The sequence below is a fragment of the Octodon degus genome, unplaced genomic scaffold (genome assembly GCF_000260255.1).
Source record: "Octodon degus isolate 3935 unplaced genomic scaffold, OctDeg1.0 scaffold00016, whole genome shotgun sequence".
Classification (NCBI taxonomy): Eukaryota; Metazoa; Chordata; class Mammalia; order Rodentia; family Octodontidae; genus Octodon; species Octodon degus.
Window position 1 is genome coordinate 21176935 of NW_004524592.1, and position 18150 is coordinate 21195084.

The following is an 18150-nucleotide window of genomic DNA, read 5'->3' on the forward strand; positions in this document are numbered from 1 at the left end:
ATATTAAAAAAATTTAACATACTACTTTAATAACTTCTCCAATACTATTCTTATCTCTTATGTGAACAGGTTTCTTATTAATTACATGCATGAAAATGGAAACTAGGAATGGAATAGGTCTACACCCTATTGTATTTTAACAATAAACCACAAATATAACCAAATACAAAGCTCTGATGGAGGGACATTCATTTCACTGAAACATGTATTTCTAATAAAAATGTACTTTCCATATAGTAATGCCAAAGTTTATGAATTAACTCTATTATAATCCTAACTATACCTTAACCCAAAAGAAAGAAATAATAATATTTACAGGCTTATGATTATAGGCACTTAAATTTTAAAACTTCAATTTTGAAAAAAAAAGAAAAAAAACTTGGGGGAAATGCAAACTTACAAATGTCGAAGAAAAGCTTTTTTAAAAAAGGATGATAGTTTCCTGTGCATACATTTAAATGAGTAATATAACATCTTTATTTTCTTTTACTTTATTGGTTTGAGTCTCACTATGTAGTTCAAACTGGCCTTGAACATGTAGCCCAGGTTGGCCTTGAACTTATAGCAATTTTCTTACCTCATCTACCCAAATACTGGGATTACAGGTGTGTACCACTTTACCTAGCTCAACATCTTTATTTAAAAAGTCAATATATCCCACAACTTCAACGATTTAAATTTTTTACAAAAAGTATTACATGTCCATCTGAAAAATGCCTTCATAGTTGTATGGGCTTTTTTCGAGACAAGGTCTATGTTCCCAGGTTGCCTTGCACTGGAGGTGATCCTCCTGCATCAGACTCCTGGGCATTGAGATTATGGGTGTGCACCATGACACCCAGTTATTTATTCAAGTGTGTAGGGGGGGGCTCAAGAAAAATGTGAAATTTACCTATTTTACCAAAAATACTTGGCTTTAGTAAGGATGACTTTGGAGCTACTCTAGGCTTTTTTTTGGATTGGAGACTGAATCCAGGGCCACTGAGCTACCTACTATATCCCTGGCCCTTTGATTTCTTCTCTTGAGGTGGTGGCTAAGTCACCACACTGTTTCAGCCTCCCACGGATGGGCTCCAGGCTTGCCCCACTGTGGCTAACTCCTCTGCTTAAGCACAGCTGTAGCTCAGCACCTACCAGGGATCTGTCCCAGAACCCCTGTGATGCCAGAAGCCCTGCACACGAGTCCACTGTGCAGAACGGTACAGTGCAGCGTATAACTTACAGGCATTCTCCTGCACTCTAAATCCTCTCTACGTTACATACTACACCTAATGTAAAGTCAATGCTATGTTAATACTTATTATGTTATACAGTTTTAGAAAATAAATTGTTAAGAAAAAGTCTACACATGTTCAGTACAGACATATTTACCCCTGAACATCTTCCATCTGTAGTCAATTAAATCCAGACATATGGAACCCAAGGATATGGGGACAGAGTGCACTCATTTACTGAGTGGCCCCAAGGCCTGCACACTCCCTATACAAGGCTCAGGGCACAGTTCTGAGGGAGAGGTCTCATATGCAGGTGAGGTGCACCACTTGCACAGCTAGTCCTGATAGCCAGGACTGATACAAACCATCAGCCTCTATCCCCAGACTGGGCAAAGCAAAGATACCACTAAGAGGTCAAGCTACTTAAAAGGGAACCCTAAAAACTGTAACTCACACCTCTCATATTTTCTGTTACTTAAGTAGTTTATCTTAATTAATTCCTGGGTTTTTTTAAGACAGCAACAAATCGGTCTTACAACAAATCGGAAAGAAAACAAGATAGATTTGATTCAGAAATTTTTTGCTCTGGCTATAATTAACATGTAGTTTGGGGGTTCCTAGACACTGAATCTAACTTTTTCTTCTATAAATCAGGGATAATATCTACGTCATGGAATTAATATAGGGACTAGTGGAATATTCTAAGTGCTCCATGAATAGTAGCTCCTTCTCTCTTTAAAATCTACTGTATTAGTAAAAAATAATTATGATTATTGGTAAAGGGCTTTTTAAAATGATACCTACAGTAAGATGGTATGTATAGCAGGATGGTTAAAAAAGAAACAATAGGAAGAATTTAGCAGGAGCAATGTAAAGGGGTCAAAATATGCAAGCGATGTAAGAAATAGAAAAAAACCCTCACTCTAGAAAAAGATACCATTCATTTAGTTCAGAGTTCCAACCTACCCTTAAGTTTTTCCCACCCATGAATAAATAAAAATTTTTTACCAGATCTACCTCATTTTGGTGGAAAATGCTTTAAGGCACTAGGTTTTTATTCCCAGCACAATCACTGGCTTTTGAGAATCAATTAATACTCGGTAGTGCTGTGGTTGCTTTTCTTTTAAAAACATTTACAATGTATAATCTGATCAACTGATAGCAAGCCCTCTGCTGATCACAAAAATACTCAGCAGATACAAACTGCAAGACCAGGCAGGCTAAGAATTTATGATGCTTCTGCTTTTTCTGAGCTTCAGAACAGAACAGTCCTTCATACTCAAGGGTGGAGGCTGTCAGCACACAGAGAACATAGGCCTTAAAATATTACTACAATTGCTCTGAAAACATGAACTATAGGTACTGGTATACTTCTGGTCCAATGAAAAAATACAAGACCTAAAACATGAATATTCTGGAGTTTGGGTCAAACAGAAAGTAACAAATCTTTTGAAAAAAAAAAAAAAAAAAAAAAAAAAAAAAAAGAATGTGTGTGTGGGGGTGGGTGGTTATCAAAATAATACATTTTATCACTTATTAAGAATATTAAACAATCAAATATCCAAAGGTGGGGGGGTCACAATTTCATTTTCACCCTTCCTTATTCCCAAAATTGTGTCAAAGGATACTTTCTATTAACAATGTCAATTGGGACAAGGAATATAGCTCAGTGGCACAGTGCCTGGCTAGCAAGCACAACATCTTAAGTTTGATTCTCAGTACAAACAAACAAACAAAACAAAAAAACCCCAGACAAGCACAGAACTATCCAATAGGACATGGAGATCCACTAAATAGGAAACGCTTACTTTATTTTTTGGTACTGGGGATCAAACTCAGGATGTTGTGCTTGCCGGGCAGGCACTTAAGCCACTGAGCCATCTCCCCAAGCCTAAAGAGGAAACTCTTGATTTAAAAAAAAAAAAAAAAAAATTAAAAAAATGGAAATACATGTCCCACAATACAGGAATGGATTAGTAAGTCATAAAGCAGTACAACTATGGATTACTAGTTATGGAAGTGGCTAAAAACACTACAGTATATATGAAGAACTACATTTAATTCAATAAAAGTAAAAGCAAAGTACAAAACAGTATGCAAATTATAGTTGCAATCACATAAAATATACAGTTAACAACAAAAACTGGAAATTAATATATAGAATACAGCTATGTTTGGGTTGATACAATGATTACTTTTGTTTTCTACAAATTATGCTTATACAGTTTGACCTTTAAAAACAAGTCCTGGCTGTGTGGCACACAGGAGAGTACCTTTCTGCAGAGTGAGCTCTGACGGCTGAGTGCCCAAGGCCGCAGACTCCTGTGGGTACTTCCCAGCAGGTGGTCCTCTTGCTGATGGTGCTCCAGGCAGAACAGTGGAGACGGGCCTGGGTGGTGGGACATTCTGCATGCCAGGACCAGCTGGAGAGACTGCAACTGAGACAAGAAACTACTTTATGCACAGCAACAAGCTTGAAATGTATTAAAAGACTCTTTAACAAAATACAGTTTATTTGAAGTTTTGTAGCATATTTATCTTGTCTCTTACAAAACAAAGTAGTCCAAAGACATGACTTTCTATAAAAACTGAAAATTACTGATCAACTGTTTTAATACTTTTTCATGGTAATTTTCCCAAAATATGTCATATCTTCCTTTTGTCGGGAGCTGTTGAAGCTTAAAATTGGTCAAATGTTTGAAAGCAGGACTAGGGTTCTTTGTCTAAAGAATCAAGCTACCTCAGTCTTGAGAAAAGCATCCTGCCTGGTTAATGTCAGCTATTAGTCACTAGGCAACCTTGTGTCACATGACACTAAGTTTGCAAAGGTATAAATAAAAGCCCCTACTATTGTTCTGGGAATTGTTTGTCAATCAGGCACTGGCACCACCTAACTCTTGTCTTCTTGTCTATCTTTTCTTCATTCCTGCTGCTATTTCTCCCTGGGGTATACTGACATACCAATGGAGTCCTACAACACTCTTAGATACAATGAACCCCAAACAAGAGTTTCCTTAGTGATGACCACTATTGTGTCAGCTCTGATCTCATTCCAAATTGGCAACTCCCACTACTCATTTGCTGTTTCTTATCGGATACTCTATTTCACACATACTGAAGGCCTCATCATACCCCTAGGATAGACTTCTGGAACAAAGTACATGCAATTCATAGCAGTCTTTGTGATAGTTCAAATTACTAAAGGTCCACTGGGGGGGAATTTCCTTTGGTTGAAAACTCTGACTTATAGGATAATCTTTAAGACCACCCAACCAAAGGATAACTGAAAACTCATGGCAAAAGAGCAACAGTACATGGTGACAGTATGCTGAATAAATACAAATATAGGCATTTATATGTACATACATATTAGGATGTACATATGCATGAATATAAATAGGTCTAAGACTGAAACAGGAATATGGGGACAGAACAAAATGTGTTACACTGTGTGTCCTTGAAAGAGAAATTAGGAAAAGAAATTTAAATATGACTGTGTCATCAATTTGAGTAAGCAGACTGTCATTTTCAGAGACTTAAAATATCTTTACAATATTTTGTTGTTCTTTGCTCCCCCCACCCCCCATATTGGGGATTGAACTCAGTACTTTGCACTTGCCATGCAGGCACTTATTCTGCCACACTACCTCCCCAGCCCCTTGCTTTCCTTTCAAAAAAGTGGATTCTATTTTCCCACCCTTTGAATTAGAAATAATTTTGTGGCTAGCTTTAAGCAACAGTTTGTGGTAGAAGTAAAAGGGTACACACTGCAGGCGCTGGATTTCCAGATGCTTTGCAGCTGATGCCCTCCCACTCCTGAAAGACTGCGGGACCATCATACACAGAAGTGGATCCAGTCTAGGGAGAAAAACACAGGTGCCTGGGAAGAGTGTACACCAATTGCTAGACCTATTGGAAGCCTTCCAGGGTCTTCTAGCCTGTTGAAGACCCCCAGCTCAATGAACTCACATGAATGAGCCCAGACAGCCAGCAGAGGAAATGTCCAACAAACCCACAGAACCATGCAATGTAGGTTTAAACCAGTTACAGATTGTTATTTTTACAACTGTGAGTGTAAACTGACAACAGAAATTTTAACATGGGCTGGGGCTCTCACTCATTGGCTGAAGCTTCGCCTAACAAGACTAAGACTTTGCATTCTGTCACCACCATAACACAAAGTAAATGAAAATACTTAAGAGGAGTATGCAGGTGCCAACTTAAGACATAATCATCTAAGATCAAGTATAGGCACCTGTTATGATTTGTGTCTAGTTATTCCCCCAAAGCCTCATGCAGTTATGGGGCAGCTTCCAGGCAGAGTTAGCGATTAACTCCTGATCCAATGCTGGGATTATGGGTGTGAGTGCTACACCTGCCTTAGGATAGGTAACGTGCATTACAATATAAGGAGGGGAAAGAGGCTTGCAAACAGCTGCTGCTCCTCCCTTTGCTCTGTTGTTTTCCACACAATTGCTGCTCTCCGCCATGCACCACTCTGCCTTGGAGCCAGTTGAGTATGGACTGAAGCCTCCACTAACTGAGCTAAACAACCTTTCCTTAATTCTGGGTGTTGGGTATTTTGTCCCAATGAGAGAAAAATAACTGAGCCAGCACCTGTAGGTATACACACGTACATTAAAGCAGAGATGAAATCACTCATGAGCTCTGAAATCTCTTTAAGTGCTCCTCAGGGAAGGGTTAGGCCCTGCCCTGCCTGCCCCAAACTGTGTGTATTGTTCATTTGTTCAGTAAAGAACAACACAGACAGGCAATCAATCCTCTTGCCTCAGCCTCCCAAGTGCTGCGGTGTCTATTTCACTTAGAATTAAGATCATGGTAAGAATTAGATCCAAGGTACTTCTGCATCTTACATAATTTTTAAAGCACATCTAACTACATCTTAGTTTAGGAAAGTCGGGAAGGATAACTACCAGGGCATTCTCTCCATGCATCTTATCTCCCCCTCCTTAGCCTTCATCCTAATTTACCAACTTAGAATGAGAAAACAGCTTTTGTGTGTAGCAAATGCATTTTCTGTGAAAAATCTCTGCAGAGGCCCACTTAGGCAAGCCAGTACAACGTTGCAGGCTATTTATCATTTTTGCTGAATGGAGGCCTCGGGATGGAAAAACACCTATTCATTTCGAACTTACATAGAAGAAAATGCAGAGGCCAGAAAGGCAAATCCCTAAGGTGTCCTAAGCCCTAAACACATTAAAGACATCTACTGGAGAGGCACAGGACATCAACAGACACCAAGAACCCAACCATGGCAAGGAACCAAGGCAGATGGTTTTGCAGCTAACTGTGGATGGCAAAGGGAAGGGCTCAATGTGAATCTGCAAAATATCACAACAAACAAAGCAAACACATTGAGATGCAAGCTAATTCCCAGTGTTCCTACGAGGCTTCACCATCTTACATAAACAGTAGCCTGCATGGCACTGATCTGATCAATGTGTTGAGGTAAGCATGTCAGTCAACCTACCAGGACCTGCAGGGCTGTTGCTGGCTGAGGCCACAGATCCTGCATGGTTTCGGAGGAGATTGTCCTGGGCAGGTGGAAGGCCTGGCACTGACCATGACAGAGTATTGAACCCTGAAAGAGTCTGCTGCTGCTGCTGCTGGTGCTGCTGAGACGGAAGAGGACCCAGTGCAGATGGGTGGCTCAGAGCTGCATTCTGACCAGGAAATGAGCCCTCTCTACCTGACCCGGCCACCAGAGCATTCTGTGAAGTAAACACTCGTGTGTAGGGGTCACCAGGAGGCGGAGAAGAATAGCAAACACTGGGATGTACAGCATTAGAAACAGTTGACACTGAGTAATGACAAGTAGCAGGAAATCCCTGAGAGGCAGCGGAGGAGTTGGCAGTGTAGACAGCTGGACTACTGTAGTAATTCACGAATGAGGGGTATGGCTGGGAGGCACTCGTGTGCATAAGGGATGCTGTGGAAGAGGCCCCTGGGACCAGTCCGGGTGGGGCCCCTAGAAGAGGCGGTGCAGGTGGCCCCCCAGAGTACACTTGCTGTGCTCCTTCATGGCTGGCTGTGCTTGAGGCTGCCACTTTCTGCGCTGGTGGTGTATAGAGACCAGAGTAATAATCACTGCACTGGCCATCCAACGGTGATGCAGCCATCTTGCCAGGTCCTTGGGAGTAATGTCCCGAGGCAGCAATATAGTTTTGATGATGTAATCCATACCCAGATGGGACCTGCATCTGACTCTGTGCCGGACCTAGGGGAAAAAAAGCCAATCATTAATTACAGTATGGACAAAAAGAGGGCCCATACGTAAATGTGAAGCTGATTAATTTTCTTCTCCATAACTGCAAAGTAATACAAGAAATACTCTTACAGACCCACTATGGCACTGGCCTTCACCTCTGCTTTGTACACCCATGTACGCTTTTGGTCACAATGTACCAGAACCTATCCAGATGACTACACCACTTGCAAAATTAGCCCACACTGGGGCTCTGGTGCTTTCTCTCACATTCCTCAGTGTTGAGGACAAAGCTGCCAAGTGTGAAGAGACCTGTGGGGAAAGCCCTTGGGTGGGAACAGAACTCACAATGGTCAAAGAGAAATGGAGACTTGTCTACAACCACACATGTGATCTCAAATGCAACCTTCAAGCACAATAGACCACAGTAGCCCAGCTAACAGCTTGACTATGAGCTCATGAGAGGTTCCGATTCCAGAATTACCCAACTAGGCTGTTCCAAATTAGTATGTCTCAGATACTGAACCATGAGTACAGTATTTAGGTTTAAGATATTAGGTTCTGCAGCAATGGACAACTAAAACAACCAATACAAAGGAAGTACAGCACTCCCTCCCAGTATAAAAGTAACAGGCTTGGGGTACAGGGTTATAGCTCAATAGAACAGTGCTTGCTTTGCACAAAGGAGGGCCTGGGTTCTTGTTCTAGCACCAAAAAAAAAGGGGGGGGGGAGGGACATCACTTAAAAAAAAAATTCAGACAATGAAGAATGAAGGAAAACAAGAAGTAAAAATACCCTCCTTTGTTAGCTGACATTCTACTTCCCAGATACAACTACAGTTAATTTCTTGTGTATTCTTTCTAGACTTAACGTATATAGGTTGGCACAAACAAAATCCTAATGAAGTCCTACAACTGGCTTTGTTTTCTACTTAATCTATCCCACATATCCTTCTGTGTTATTACTGTGTATCTTCCTTATGCTTTAAAAAAATCCTTGAGGGCTGGTGAGAAGGCTCCGTGGTCTAAAGCACCTACTTAGAACAAACTAAGCTAAGCAAGCAAAGCACAGGGACCGCGGTTCAATCCCCCAGCACCACATGCCAGCCAGCCCTGCCCCCTGGTGGGCTGAACTGGCCACACACACACACAATATAAATAAATTAATTAATTAATTTAAAAAAATCCTTGAGACAATATCAATGGCCAAAAAGATAAAAATGAAATTAAACCTCCCATTTAAGAGGTATCTGCTAACAGATTTACAATAAGTTCTAACTCATCTTCTTCATAATTATCCTGTTGTGATTATTTGGCCCATGCATACTTAATTGTTTCCTTGGCTTTGTCTCCTCCAGACTCAAAGCTATACGTCTACCCGAGAGAAAAATGCCTGTCATGTATTGAGGGTCTTTAGATAGAACCTCTAAAAAATATACCTGACTGCTGGTCAACAACTACGACCCCTTTCAGCCTGAAGAAGCCAGAGTGGTCATCGCCCATTATTTCCCTTCACAGCAGTTCAGGTTACTTCTTCAGAGGGGGGAATATTGCAGACAGCCAAGTTAGACAGAAATATTATAGAGTCAGACAGGGCCAGGCCCTTAAAAGAGACAGCACAAAAGACAAGATACCTTACAACTGTGGGAGGGATGGATGCTCCTGCTGTGAACGAGACCTAAAAACCTAAAGGCCAAACCAATGCTAAAAGAGTAACACCTGGGATTGATATTCTAAATAGGTACTGATCACCTGGAAAGATCCAAGTGAGTCACTAGCTCAAGCCCCAACAGGAAGAGACCCTGTCCTGTATTCCAACACCCCAACAGGAAAAAACCCTGTCCCGTATTCATGCCTGCTTACTCTGTGACTCGTTTCCCCATTTGGTCCTGGGCATAATCAATTATACCTGAGCAATGGTGCTTGTAATCTCATTAGTTGACCATAGTTTTGTCCCACCCCACATCCACGTAAGTGAGTTCCCCCTTTCTCTACTTTAGCCCTCCATGGTTTTACACTATACAAGTCCCTAGAAAAGACAGCTTCCTGGGGAACTACACACTCAGGCCCCCCTCCTGTCCCTCTTATGGACAGGAGCTTTCTTTCCCTCAATAAATATATTCTGCTCATTAAAAAAAAATCCTAGAGGATTTAATTTTAGAGACCATTATTTATTAAATCTTATTTGATCAATATTTAAGTGGGTGAGTTTATTTACATGTATGAAGTTAACTTCTGTAACCAACCTGTAAGATAAATTACCTATAAATAGAACTGGAAATATAAAAAGGTTGTGCTTTAAAAGTTCACCACTGCCAAAGATCTTTCAAGGTTCTACCACTACATCCTTCTGTCAATAATGCTTAAGAATGCCTCATCTTCCTCAATGTGAATATTTCAATCTTTGTCCATATGAAAAGTGGGGGCTGCTTCAGTTTGCGGTAACTACCTCTAAGACCCTGTGGGTGTCTTTCTCTTTTTCTCGAGGGTTGTGGTTCCTTAATGGTTTGGTGTTCTTAGAAAGCTTGACTGGCCTTATGATATAGGCTACAAATTTTCCCTCCAGTCACTGTTTACCATGAGACTCTGCTATCTTTTGATGTTGTTTCTTAATTATTGTGTAGTAAAATAAAACCTTTTATGCCTGATAAATCTTTGAATCCTATCTAGTAGATTCTTCTATTAAATTATAAAAGCATACATGCTTCTAGTGATCTTTCTTGTTAACCATATTGGTACCAATACAATTAACATCAATACTACTATTAATTTTATTATAAATATTAAGGCCATTACATCATTTACCATTTACTGTTCTGAATCTTCACATACACTGAACTCCTTCAGTTCCTCAAAGTAAGCCATATTATCTACACTTTTAAATGAAATAAAGTGGAGAAGGTAACTTTAATAAAGTCAAACACTGCAAGTAACATGGCTGGGATCCAAATAAAGGACCCAAGCACCAGGCTCAAGTCACTACAAAGAAACCCAGCTTTCTTTCGCCAAGCAAGTGGCCTATTACCTCTACAGAGAAATTCTAGCCTTAATTCTAATACTTTTCATTGTATTTTGGGGAAGCCTTAATTACCCTTGGATCTAGTTTTCCTATTAAGTGGAAGAAAATAAGTAACTATGCCATCCATACCTTAAAGGAAGGAAGAATAGCAATAAAAATATTCATAAACTATATAAAAAGGAAACATAACTTTTCTTTGTCAAAATAATGTATAAAATATTTGCATATAAAACATAAATACAAGGAATAACACTTGTATTTCTTGGCTTTCAATTTCTACTAAATAATGTAGAATTTTCAATTTGGATTAGGTTATTATAGACAGTTAGGTCAGATAGAAGTTAATAGGCAGTAACAGTGACTGGATTCTTAAAGCCAGTGCAAAAGATGCCACACCAAGCACGAGCTGGAGGCCAACCTGAGGAGCGCCAGAGCTCAAGGAGGAGACATAAGAGTCAGGCGTACAGCCTCCCAGAGATAAACAGCAGCTTGAGATTACACTGCAATTATCAACACCTGCTACAGAGAGCCCACATGGGCACTGGACAGTAAGTGGCAACAGAAAATCTGGACTCCCTTTCCAGGAAGGTTTTGTTCCTCCTATGCTTAGAAGTTAAAGATATTTAAATGGTGATGCTCACCATGTACCCTTGCTATGTGCCTTACTTCCCTAATGGATAAATATCAGCTACACAGCTAGACCTGTAACCTACAGGTCAAAGATGGTTAGACCCACTTTGAACACATGTGGTGGTTTTGCTGTACAAAACACTGCTGATCAAAAGCCTCAGTGGCTACCCACTCGGGACATCCACCTGGAAACCCAGGAGCTATTCTGATTTCCAATAAAGCTCTCCTCAGTGTTGTGAGACCATAGTCTGACTGATAGCACCATACACATGGGAGTGTAATACACATGGTTTAAAGACGGCACAAACATAATTTACTACCCAGCTATGGAGGGCAACTAACATCCACACTTCTAAAATTCCAAGAAATATTAAGAAAACCAAGGGCTGGCGAGACAGCTCAGTGGATTAAGTGCCTGCTTTGGCAAGCATAGGGACCAGGGTTTGATCCCTGGACCCACATGCTGCGCCAGCCCCGCCCCGGGGGAGCCCTGAGCCGGCCAATGAGTCTGGGCATGGTGTAATCCCAGTTCTGAGGAGGCTGAAAACAAGAGAATCACTGCAAGTCAGAGCCATGTAGTGAGACTCTGTACCAAATACATAAAAAAGAGAAAGAAAACCAAAATTAACATAACGTTATCTTACTAGGTTTAAAATTTACTTTTCGTACAGGTATTTTATATAATCACAGCTTTTATGAAACAAATTACTTCAAACCCATGAGGTTATTAGGAATCCTCCATTAAATTGACAAAAATATGTGAAATGGTCTCCTTTTCCCTACTTACATACATCATATGACACAATGCATTTACTTGCTTTCAACACAGTCTCAGAAAATGACCCTGGCAGAATTTACCAATGATTCAAGTAAAAATCCACTTAACTATCTACTGATTTGGCTCATTCATGCTACATAATACAGAAATAATTATCATGTCCAAATGACTCAAATATCATTATTCTAAAGATAGCAGAAATGTTGTATCTGCTAAAATTAAGCAGAAATGAATTACCCACTAGAGGAAAGCTTTTTACTTCTGGTTCATCAAAGAAAACATACGGTATTTACTGTGGGGTAGAACACCTGCTCATTTATAGAGGCCTACCATTCCTTAGTATCACAATCTAAGTATTTCCAATGTATGAAAAACTATCTGAAGATACAGACAGTCTCCTACTTAGGAGTTTTTACTTTATTGTGAAGATAGAGCATGCACCTTCAGTGAATAAACACCGGAAATGGGCTTGTTTTCTTGGGCTTGTGAGAGGTGGCTGAGGACTCACACAAGGCTGAGGAATAGCAGGGGTCAGCCTATGACTGGTGAACACCTGCACCTGGTGCTGTACTATGTTGCCAGTATCTTCTGGACATAGGAAATAGCTGATACTATTTTATGTCACAACACTCAATTTTTCATGTTTTATGGGCTTGGGTGAGATTAATTCATTTAACAGTGGCCCAATGTGAGTGTTCTGAGCATATTTAAGGTAGGTTGGGCTAAGCTATGAGGATTGTAGGTCAGATGTATTAAAGGCTTTTTCTACTTAATATTTCAATTTAAGATGGATTTCCTGGACTATAACCTCATCATCCATGGAGAAGCATCTATAATTAAAATTAAAACAAGATCAATGTATATGATTTTAATAGGTATTCAGTATTTTAAAATTACTGAGATATTTCATTTTTTCTACCATTACTTCAAAACCCACTCTACAAGCACAGTAGAGCATTCCTATAATTCCTATAATAGAGCATTCCTAAAATTACTGAGATATTTCATTTTTTCTACCATTACTTCAAAACCCACTCTACAAGCACAGTAGAGCATTCCTATAATCCCAGCTAAACCCAGAAAACTAAAAACCCTGTCTAAAAATAAAAAGGGTTGGGTTGTAGCTCCGTGGCAGAGGACTGCCTGCTGTGACAAGTGTGAGTCCCACCAATCAGTACCACACACACACACAGTGGACTGCACACTGGTAGCACCTCTCACTTCAGTTTTTTATGGCCAACACCATGTCAGCTAGAGGCTACCATGCTGTACAGTGGTTCTGTAGCACAGGTCTATGATTCTGCCTCCTCACAGACTGAATGTTCTACCCTCAGCTTTTTTTTTGCGGAATCGGGGATTGAACTCAAGACCTTGTGCTTGCCAGGGAAGCGCTTATTCTACTGAGCCATCTCCCCAGCCCCTATGCCCTCAGTTTTTTCCTACCATTCTTTGCGAGCATACGTTTCAATTTCCCCCATTACCTTACATATGCTCTATAGCTTCCCAACATCGTATTATAGGAAGGATTTTTCTAATAGTATGACAACAACGCTGGGAGAAGGGTTTGAGACACTGTCTTAATATGCAGCCCAGACTGGCCTCAAACTCAAGGCAATCTTTAAGCCTCAGCCTCTGGAGTGCTGTGATGACATACATGTGCCACCACACCCAGCTGCACATTTCCGTATACACTGTTTAACTTATTTGAAGGTGGTTCTTTTTTGCAATAATTTTTAAATTGTGATCTTTGGATTCAGAATGATTCTAAAGTACTTAGTAAGACAACTGGTACTGTTATATCTAAGATGGACATGGACAAGGACTATGAGGAGAAAATAAATTAATAAGATGTGGTAGATTTTTGAAAAATGGCCAGAAGTATTTTTCTTGCTACAAATGGGTCATAGTTACTATATTTTAAAAAAAGGCACAGAAAAGGATAAAATAAAAATCACCTATACTATTATCACCTGGGGCAATTATTAGCAGATTTGCTTTTCAGACCAAGTTACCACTAAAAAGAGAAGTGTATGCCCTTCTCAATGCCCAGGACAAAATAAAGGCTCTGATGGCTAAGACTACAATGCTAAAAGTTGCCCACAACCACAAAGAGATCCGCATGTCATCCACCTTCTAGTGGCTCAAGACACTGTGTGGCCCTGGAGGTGCCCACATACCCCTGGAAAAACACCCTAGAAAAAATAAGATCAAGTACTGTGTTAGCCTTACGTTCCCTGACCACTGACAGATGAGACAACTGCGTATATTCAATGCGGGTCTCAAAGCTAACCAGGCTGTGGCAAACACTGAGGTGGCTAAGGGAAATACACTTATCAGGCCTCATGGGGAAAGAGGGCATTGGTTCAAATGGGGCCTAATGATGAGGCTTTGCTAACAAAACTAGGATCATCTAGGTCATTTGGTGGTATGGGAAGACAATCACAGGCCTCTATGAGGCAGAGGTTGGAGGATCACAAGTTTGAGCACAGCCTCAGCAATTTAATGACTTATGGAGATCCTGGCTAAAAGAATAAACACAGGTAAGGATGTAGCTCAGGGAGTAGGTCCTGGGTAGGGGAGATAGCTCAGCAGCATAAGCGTTCACCTGGCAAGCACAAGGTTCTGAGTTTAATCACCAAAAAAAAGAGAAGGTCCTGGGCTCAGTCCTCAGTGCCAAATAAATAAATAAATAAATAAACAAACAAACAAACAAGGACAATCTAAACTGAGTCCAGGGGGCTAAATACACATTTTTTGCACCTTTTAAAAAAGGGTACAGAAAATAATAAATTCATCCATAATATTTATACCTGAGATAAATGTTATTAACATTCTTGCAGGGACAACCTGCTCAGGCCCTCCTCCTGTTCCTCTCTCGGATAGGAGCTTTCTTTATCTCAATAAATCTATTCTGCCCATTAAAGAAAAAAAAAATTCTTGAGCCCAGCTAAATAATTTTATTTTAGCATATATATGCCTAATTTAGTAAAGAAAAAAGGGATACATTTTTGCATGAATTTTTTTTTTATCTATTATGATCCCAGTATCTTTCCAGCATCATTTTAATCCAGGGCCCTATACCATATAGTATGAATACAATTCTATTCTATTCTATTCTATTCTATTCTATTCTATTCTATTCTATAGATCTGATTTATTTTAATAAATTATCGCTGGCTCACTTAGGTTGTCTTCAATTCTTTTAAACATGAAACCACCTATTACTACGAAAAATAAATGTGTAGTTAAATCTCTGCATTTATTCATTCTACTTACCCAAATGTAACCTCCTATCAGTTAAGGACAGCTGGCACAAGCATGCCAGGCCCAGTTGACAGCTGAACTGAGGCACAAAAGCAACTCCAGGATGCCAGCAAAAGGGAAGCCAGGCACCATAACCAAAGCAGACCAAGAGTAGAAGCTGGTAAACCACAGCAATCATCACATATTTGTCCAAAAGAGGAAAGGAAAATGTATTCAAACCAAATCTTTTCCGCCAAGATGGGGAAGAAAACAAATGTGTACTTTCACCACTCGCATCTAAATAACAAGGAGGCCACATTCTCCTTGCTTGCGACAACATAACTTTATATATAGAAAAAAACCCTAACGATTACACCAAACAACTGTCAGAAATGATAAACTTGGTAAAGTTGCAGGATACAAATGAACACACAAAAATCAGCATTTTTATTTATCTATAGTGAAACTATTTAGAGGGTAATCAAGTCAGCAATTTCATTCATAAGATCTATAAAAATTAAAAATATCTATGAAAATTTTAATCCAAGGCAGTGAGTGATCTGTACAATAATTGTAAAAACTCTGATGAAAATCTGAGGTACAGGATCTCAGGATAAATCCTGAGGGCATTTCACTGACCTTCTCAGACCAAAAAGCTACAACTCTTGTTGCATAGGTCCTGCTTTACCTTGGTCTTAACCATCCAGTAGAAAAGTATGAAGATGAAATATAAGAAATAAAGTCATGCTGCTAAGTTGAGCTGTGGGGGACTCAGGTCAATAATTTCTGACATTGCCAGTTAAACAGAAGACCCAATGCTATTATGGGCTACTGGACTCTTTTAGAATATTTTGCTGAGTTTACACACCTATAATATTCAATAACGGAACTTAGAAAAAATGGGGTATACCTATGAATGTCCATTTTGTATCTGTGCATTCAAAGTGGCTGGGATAGATATATAGTTGCATTCTCTTAATGAATAGAATGATTTGTTCTAATGGTGTTTGTAAATAGGATCACAAGTCCGCATCTTGTACAGCAATTAACCACTAAGAAGAATATATGCAGTGTATTATTTGTTGAAACTGTACTTCCAATTTGATTTGAAACTGTCTCATTGCTATCTGTTTATCAATAAAACTTTGAAAAAAAAAAACTCTGATGAAAAAATTGCAAAATGATCCCATCTCACCCCTCAGATAGAAAGAATGCACCATATTCATAAGTGAGAATACTGTTAAAATCTCTGTACTGCCTAAAGTAGTCTACAGACTCAATGCAATTCCTATCAAAATATCAATGACATTCTTTACATAAATAGAAAAAACAAAACAAAGCAAAAAAACCCCAAAACCTCTAAAAACCTGAACAGGGGCTGGGGAGTTAGCTCACTGGTTTAAGCGCCTGCCTGGGAAGCACAATGTCCTAAGTTGATTGTCATTACCAAAAACCCAAAAAACAAACAACAACAAAACAAAAAACAAAAAACAAACAAACAAAAAAACCCTACCAGAAATCAAAAAGACTTCAAATACCCAAAACAATCCTGAGCAAAGAGAACAAAGCCAGAGGCACTACAACACCTATATAACTACTCTCAAAAAATAGCATGACCACAGGAAAACAGCCACAGATCAATGACTAGAATAGAAAAACTCTGGCTGATAGCCAAATGATTTTCTTTTCTTTTTCCCATTTTTGGTATGGGGGTGGAATCTAGGGCCTATACATGATAGGCAAGCTTTCTACCAATTGTCTCCATTCTGAGCTCCTTATTCAAAAATTTCATTTTGAGATGAGTCTCCTTACCTGGCCCAGACTGTCACTGAACTTGAGCTGCCTTAGCCTCCCAAACTGGATTGGATTACACATGTGTACCATCATCCAGCTCAGCCAGACCAATAGGGAAAGAGAAAGAAATAAAGGGTATCTAAATAAGAAAGGAGGGCACATTATCGCTGCTTGCACACAACGTAGCTTTATATACAGAAAAAACCCTAAGGATTCCACCAAACATCTGTCAGAAATGATAAATTTAATAAAATTGCAGGATACAAATGAACATACATTCCATGGCTGAGCTGGCTGGTTGACAAAGCCAGCAATAACTAACGTACATTGGAAAGAAAGTCACTTAAACACAGAATCCACAGATAGAATGTCTTTTCCTAATGATACTGCAGACAGCTAAGTCAGGTAGAGATTGATAAGTTAGCAACCAGGCTGAAGACAGAGTCAGAGCAGTGATGAGGCAAACCAGGCCTACAGTCAAGGGCTGAGGTGCTGGAGCCCTCAAGATGGAGACACAAATGGATAGACCTGCAGCCTTCCCAGAGATAAACAGTCAAAGCTGCCTACAACTAGCACCGCTGAGTCCTATAACCCTGAACAACATAGTGAACATGCAGAGATGACCCTCATCCTCCCCTTCCACAAAAGCCTGTTCTCCACCTTGTGTACCCTGGCTACCTGCCCTATCTTCTATTAGGTCAATATTAGCTAAGTGATTGCACTTATTCTCCCAGTTGATTATACCTGGCCTCAAGATAAGCTTTGATGTGACTGTGCTGTGTAAAACTCCCCTATTCAAAGAGCATCAGTGGCAACTCACCTCCAGGACCTCTCTTGGCTCTTAGGAGCTTTCTCTCAATACAACTTCCCTGCTCTTCCATTCTTTGGCTCCAGAGATGTGAACTGGCACGTCTAGCAGACCAGGAGTTACTGTCCTGTTAACAACAGCACTGAGATGACAACATCTGCCTTCCTTACTAATAGAACAGTATAAGAGCCATGATGCTAGTCTGCTGTACAAGCTGACTAGAGCTCCAAGCAATACTAGTAATTTCCATTTTCATCCTACCATGCACTCAGAGATAAAAAGCCAGTTTTGCGTAAGGATGGCCTATAAAATCTGTAAGAAGTCTTTTCTTTAAACTCAATCATTAAGTAGATTTTTAACTAGTCTCTGTGTTGAGAATGGGGATACTCATAAAGCACTTTTATTGCACACTGAAGTACAAAGGTTATCCTGATAAGC

General features: G+C 39.8%; 1 protein-coding gene across 5 annotated transcripts in view; it reads right to left on the minus strand.

Moving 5' to 3' along the window:
- The window catches only part of Sec24b (SEC24 homolog B, COPII coat complex component), a 62054-nt gene extending 44248 nt beyond the window's left edge, over window positions 1-17806 (minus strand). For all 5 annotated transcript variants that reach the window (XM_023710036.1, XM_023710035.1, XM_023710033.1 and 2 more), the window contains exons 1-3: window positions 17725-17806; window positions 6706-7452; window positions 3488-3652 (exon numbers count right to left, since the gene is read on the minus strand). In XM_023710036.1, the coding sequence (XP_023565804.1) occupies window positions 3488-3652; window positions 6706-7452; window positions 17725-17785 (973 nt within the window). In that variant the 5' untranslated portion in view covers window positions 17786-17806. The remainder of the gene's footprint in view (window positions 1-3487; window positions 3653-6705; window positions 7453-17724) is intronic.
- Between the last annotated feature and the right edge of the window lie 344 nt (window positions 17807-18150).